Source organism: Arachis ipaensis, chromosome B06 (assembly GCF_000816755.2).
Source record: "Arachis ipaensis cultivar K30076 chromosome B06, Araip1.1, whole genome shotgun sequence".
Lineage (NCBI taxonomy): Eukaryota > Viridiplantae > Streptophyta > Magnoliopsida > Fabales > Fabaceae > Arachis > Arachis ipaensis.
Genome location: NC_029790.2, coordinates 106,905,841 through 106,912,637, shown reverse-complemented (window position 1 = coordinate 106,912,637; position 6,797 = coordinate 106,905,841). Strand labels below are relative to the sequence as shown.

General features: G+C 35.9%; 1 protein-coding gene across 1 annotated transcript; it reads right to left on the bottom strand.

The window, feature by feature from the left end:
- On the bottom strand, positions 4,388-4,891 carry LOC107647195. Its single transcript, XM_016351309.1, has one exon. The coding sequence runs from the start codon at positions 4,889-4,891 to the stop codon at positions 4,388-4,390; it is 504 nt and encodes a 167-aa protein (XP_016206795.1).

Here is a 6,797-nt window from a genome sequence, read left to right as displayed (position 1 = left end):
TCTTGGACAGTCGCTATTGTCTGTGAGGTTTTTACTCTTCTTCCTACTGTTGGTAAGCAAAACTTCATGGGTAAGGAGCAAACAGAAGATTTTCAAATGTTGAAGTAAGTTATTTTTCCAAAGTAATTTGTGTAACTTGTTATTATTCTCCTTGTTACTGAAAAGCAAGGTTGCGAGAATCGAACCGGCCATTGAACCGGTCAGGTGACAGGTTTAATGGTTCAATGGTCCAACCGGAGTCCAACCGGGGTTGAACCGGTTTCATTAAATATATAATATAATTATTGAAAATTCAATATACAATTTTAAATATACAAATTCAATAATTTCTTAATTATTAAAATTCTATAAAATAAAATTTTTTTAACTAAGTTCTAAATTATAACAAAATAATCGACAGAAAAATTCATCTTTTAACTCAGAGAATGCTTTAGTACAGAATAAGATGTTGGTTTAAATCAATGATCTATGTCTAAAATTTATTCCAAAATAGACAATGTCCATAAAAAGGTAACCCAACACTCAAAGCTGGTTAGAGATCTTATCTCTGCTTTCTGAGTATCGACTGACTACTATCTGGGAGGAACTTCAATAAAAGAAGAAGCTAGGCAGAAAACTAAAAATTGGTCATTGCAATAAAAGTTTAGAATTACAAACTTACACTTAAAAATTTCAATCCATCAGCAACGAAAAAAATTTAGAGTTACAGCAAATTTCAACAACAACCTTTCAATCTATTCAACAATAAAACTCAGAAAATTTAGAATCACAAACTTACACTTACACTTAAAAATTTCAATCCATCATGATCCTGTTTAATTCCAGAAAAATAGGAAACTTAATATTGAACAACACTCTCATTCCTGTTTAATAAAAGGGTATACTCTCATCATGATCCTCTGCAATATTTAATTCACAATCAAAAGAGGAAAGACAAGCAAATGGCTAAAAACAAAAACAATGAAGGCGAATCAAATATGTAAACCACATTAAAATAAAGGAAATCTGTCATATGACTTGTAAACAATGGAAATCTGTCAATAATTAAATACCAAATACTTTATTATATCTTAAATTAACAATCATGATTCAATTACGATGGCATTATATAAAGGATGTGCAGCACATGAAATAACTCCTCTAGATAAAGGAAAAAATATGTTTTGATGATTTTGACTCCTATTCATCTTGGAAACATTATCAGTATCTTCTTTGTAATGCATAATATATAAAAAGTAACAACTATGCATCATTTACTAGCTTACTTCTTGATGGATGAGAAACTCACTTCTCCTTTCAATTCATTGATCCTATTTAGACCTTCAAAATGTTACTCCTTCTTAATGGGTTACTTTGTGATTGTTCCATCTGTAACATACAAATTTACAAATAAATAAATTTAGCAACCAAAATAACCTCAGAAAACAGCAAATCATGAATCCAAAATAACCTTAGAAAATCATGAATTCAGCAACCAAAATCATGAAGTCCAGCAAACAAATAAATCATGAATAAATAACCTCAGAAAATCAAAAACAAATAAATAATTTCAGAAAACAGCAAATCATGAATCCCAAATAACCTCAAAAAATCATGAATTTAGCAACCAAAATCATGAAGTCCAGCAAACAAGTAAATCATGAACAAATAACAAATAAATCAAATCATGAATCCAGCAAATAAATAAATCAAAAAATCATGAAACAGAAAATCAGAAGGCGGCGAGGAGGAATAGAATAACAGAGTATTACTTACCGGCTGCGGGACGCGGTGGAGGCTGCGGTGGTCAAATGTTAGGATTTGGTTGAATTAGTCCCACATTGCTTAGGATAGCAAATGGAGTGGGTGGCCTAGGCTATAAATATGAGGCTAAGTTCTCCATTTGTTTTTGCACCAGTCAAAAACACTTTAAGCTTGTATCTGATTTTTCTTTTCTTCTGTACTCTTTGATTAGAGAGTGTTGTGAGGTGTAGTTAGATATTTGCTTTGAGAGAGTGTGGGTGTACTGGGGTGCCGGTGTTAGAGAGAAAGAAGTCTATGTGTTGTAACAATTTTCACATAGTGATATTCTCTGGTTGTCATTTGACAACGGCCGTGGTTTTTTCTCCGGTAATTGGAGTTTCCACATTAAATTCTTGTGTTATGATTGTGTCTATTTTATTTCTCTGTCAAAGGTGTTTTCTCAAGGGGGAATGGTGTCTTATTCCCAACATCAAACCCGTCGCTGCTGTGGCTGCGGGACGCGGAGTCTGCGGGATGCGGAGGCTGCGAGACGCGGTGGCTGTGGGCTGCTCGATTGGTGGTGGTGGCTACAATGGTTCTCACTTCTTAGAGAAGAGAGAAGAAATAAGTGGCTTGAATTGGTGATTTAGGGTTCAAAGTATTTCATCACTTGCCTTTCTTCTTTTTCTTTTTTTAATTTTTATACATAAAACGGCGACGTTTTAGAGGGTGTATTCCTGAACCAGAAATCCTCTAAAAACTGGACGGTTTTACCGATTCACCGGTTAACCGCCAGTTCGACTGATTTTTCACTAGTTTTTTGCCAGATGGTTTCTAGGCTTACCCGGACCGGTTAGCTGACCAGTTCCCGGTTAACCCGGTTGAACTGGCCGGTCCGGTTCGATTTTCAGAACCATGCTGAAAAGAGCTTCATTGACTGATTTAATTGTAAATCTACCATCTGCTACTAGAAGTCACCCCATAGTATTTGCTCCAATGTCAGGATTGGGGGATTTTAAAATTCTAATGTGCTCTAGAATATCCTCAAGCAAAACCTGACTAATTTTTGTCCAATTTCAAGTATTCTGAGAACTAATGTAATCGCACAACCTTTCTCTAAGCATTTCTTTATCGAGGTTAATGGTAGCTAAGTCTCTTAATTTATAAATTCTTGGGATCCAATGGTTATTTCAAAAAGAAATACTTTTTCCGTCATCTATTCTCCAAATTAGGTTCCCTTGAAATTTTTTTTAGACCTTTGTTATTCCAATCCAAGCGTTTGAGCTGTTGGTCTTCTTATGAACTTTGGGTATGATGCTGTCTTCTCCCACATACTTTGCTCTCATCACCTGAACTCATAGAAAATTCCTTTTGTAGATTAGGTCCCAAGCAAGTTTCATAAGAAACAGTTGATTGGTCTCCTGCGCCCTATGAATCCCTAGTCCACCCTCCTCTTTTAGTTTACATATTTTTTCCCAAATTAAGAGATGGACCTTTCTATCATCTTCGCTACTGCCCCATAGGAAGTCCCTATAGAGTTTATCTATTTTATCACAAACCGTCATAGGGATCTTCATAGTTTACATGCAGTAACTAGGAATGGTTGATAACACCGATTGGATAAGAGTGTATTTCCCTGCAAAAGATAAAGATTTTTTGTTCCAGCTAGATAGCTTGGTTTGCATGCAGTCAAGGATGAACTGAAAATGACGCTGGTTACACTTCTCCGTGATCAAGGGTACTCCTAGGTATTTTTTCAGATTAGCTGTCAGGGTCATTCTAAGCTCTTGCTTAATTGATGCCTAATATTATGATTAACATTCTTAGAGAAGTAGACACAAGACTTGTGGAAGCTGATTCTTTGTCCTAAGCTCTCGCAAAAAGTGTGTAAGGTCTCCTTAATTGTTCGCACTTGTTCACTAGAAGCTTTAGCAAAGAGAACCAAATCGTCTGCAAAACAAAGATGAGATATTTTAGGTCCATTTCTACAAAGAGCTATTGGCTCTCATTTTTTATCAGCAACTAGTTTATTAATAAGGTGGGATAAATGCTTAATACAAAGAACAAAAAGATAAGGTGAGAGAGGGTCTCCCTGTCTAATCCCTCTTGTTGGGGAGAACGTCTCAGAGGGTGATCCATTCCAAAGGAGATTCATGGTGGGAGTAGAAATGCAATGGGCAGTGACATTAGTGATTCCTTCTGGGATACCAACATTTTTTAAAGTATCCACCACAAAATTCCAGTTTAACTTGTCGTAGGCCTTCTCGAGGTCGATCTTTATAGCCATGATTCCTTTTCCTTGATTCCTATTACACATGGTGTGAACCACCTCCTGTACTACTAGAATATTGTCTGCACTTATTCTACCAGAAATAAAATTAGATTGAGTGTTAGAAATAAGCACATGCATATAAATTTTAAGTCTAGAGGCAATAATTTTATTGACCATTTTCTAGCAAATATTATATAGACTGATAGATCTAAAATGAATTACATTTTTTGGTACAAAAATTTTAGAAATGATTGTAATAGGAGTCTGGTTAACTTCATTAATATTTATGGGTTAATGAAAAATAGATGTCACCCAGTTTGTGAGGGATTCAGCAATAATATTCCAAGACTACTGGAAAAATTTTACTGGAATACCATCACTTTCTGAGGCCTTTCAGCTTCTCATATCAAAAATGGCAGCTTTAACTTCCTCTTGAGAGACCCCTTTTGAAATATCAGCATAATCCCAGCTAACAAGTTTAGGAAAACAGCCAGATAGGGGAAAAAGATTGTAGTTTGAATCCATAGAGTATAGGATCTTGAAAAAATCAACCCCCCATCTCTTTAGCTTCTCAACATTATCGATACATTCTCCTGAATCATTCTTAAGGGCTGTTATCTTATTCCTTTTCCTTCTACCATTTGCTCTCTGATGGAAGTATCTAGTATTTTTATCACCAAACTTGATGTTGTTACTCCTTGATAGCTGTTGCCAATAGAATTTCTGTTGCACTACAATGCCCTCATACTCCTGCCAGAGCTTCTTTTGGATCTTATCAAAGAAATGATTCGGATTGAAAAAAAGACTGTAGGTGATTCCCTCCAATCTTGATAGGATTCTTTGTTTTTTTCCTGAAAATATTGCCAAAGACTTCTTTATTCCAAGTTTTAGCTTCATGCATGAAATTGGAAATATTCATAGTAAATCTATTTTTATTGTCCAAACTTCTTTTAACAAGGTTATTATAGTCCTCATGAAGGACCCACGAAGCAAGGAACCAAAACGGTTTGTAGCCCTCATCTAGAGTAGCCATCTGAAAATCAAGGAAAATAGGAAGACGGTCGGATTTAAGTTTAGAAAAATGTTTAATCCCAACGTCTTTAAAACGGTTAGTAAAATCAAGGTTGCTAAGAAAACGGTCTAGTCTTTTCTTAATATTATTCCTTTGCCAAGTAAAAGGAGACCCTGAAAAGCCTAAATCATTTAGTTCACACTTATTAATATAGTTTAAAAAACTACTAGTATCTATGGATAGGTTGGAAGAACCCCCTGAGTCACCAAGAGTAAGAGTTGAGTTGAAGTCTCCCCCTAAGCACTAAAGTCCAGTTAAATTTTTTGCAATGTCTTCAATAATCTCCTAAAGTGCTCTCCTGTTCGCTACCTGGGGGCTTCTGTATAGGGCAGTGAAAAACCAAGGAGCCTCATCTCCCTATTGAACTTCTAGGTGGACCAGTTGTTTATGAACCAGAATTGGTTTAGCCTTCCAAAGAGTCGATTTCCATAAACCCCATATTCCTCCTGAGAAGCTTTCAGCCTCACTTACACACGAAACATCAAAGCCAAGCCTTTTGATGACATTCTCAGCCTTCCTGCCAAATATGTGAGTCTCCAAAAGGATGCACAAACTAGATTTGTATCTAAAATTTAAATATGATATGATAGTATGAAACCCCTTTGCAGAGGCTCCTCTAGAATTCCAAATAATTATGTTCATCATAACAATATAAAAAAATAAAGTAAAACTAGAAACCCAACACTACAACAAATAAGGATTTTCGCAACGGTCAAAAACCGTTACCGTAGACTGAAAAATCGTTCCTAAAACTTTAGGCAACGCGTTGGCAACGGTTTTTGACCTGTGCAAATTAAACAAGAGAGAAGAAATTCCATATTCCAAGACTAACAGGGGGCTATCAAGCTTCCATATTTTGGACAGAGTTAACTTCTGATTTGACTCCATTGGGAGGAACAACATTCTGCATCTGCATCTTTGTAATCATATCAGTAGATGCAATTATGGCGTCGGCTTGTTCAGGTGGTTCATCTTTGTAAGTGCTAACTTGTTCCCCTTTCGTTGCCTCCTCCATAATTTTAGATATGAGTAGAGCTGAGTTAGGGTCCAAGTTTTCATTAGTGGAGATGATATGTCCTTCTATTTGTTTACTGTAAATGTCTTTACCAAGCCTGCTGGACTGTTGCAAGCACTCTTGATGATTGTCAACTTTTTTTGCCATATAGATTTGATTTTGTTGATACGTTTCCTAGAACGAAAGTTGAGTTTGCTGTTTTCCTTTATTACTTCTGTTTGAAACTTGGCTTGCCTGGTTTGTTTTACTTTGATCATTATTCTTGAGTCTGATGGGAATATTTCTGTGCTTTGTTTAGATCCAAATTTGGCATTCCTTTAACTGGATTCCTCCCTAGTGTGTGGCTGCATTTCCTTTTTGGTTGCTGCTTTGACATTTTTTTGGCTAGGTTGATTTTTTTCTTAGCTAGGTTGATTCTTTCCTACCTTAGCTTTCTCAACCTCGTCACTTGCTCTTTCCTAATTCAGGATTTTAAATCTGGATCCATACCCTTTCTTATCTTTGACGTTAATTGTCTCATTAATTTTTTTATTCTTTTTCCTTTGAGCTTTTCTGATTACCTTCCATGGGCCAAAGGGGCTTTCTTTACTTGTTTGAGCACGATCCATTATTGGAATAGACAGCTGGAGGGGTTAGTTTTGGTGTGGGTCAACAACAGTATCTTTGGAATTTTCATTAATGATACCAGGATTTTCTCCCCCAATTTTTTCTTTCCC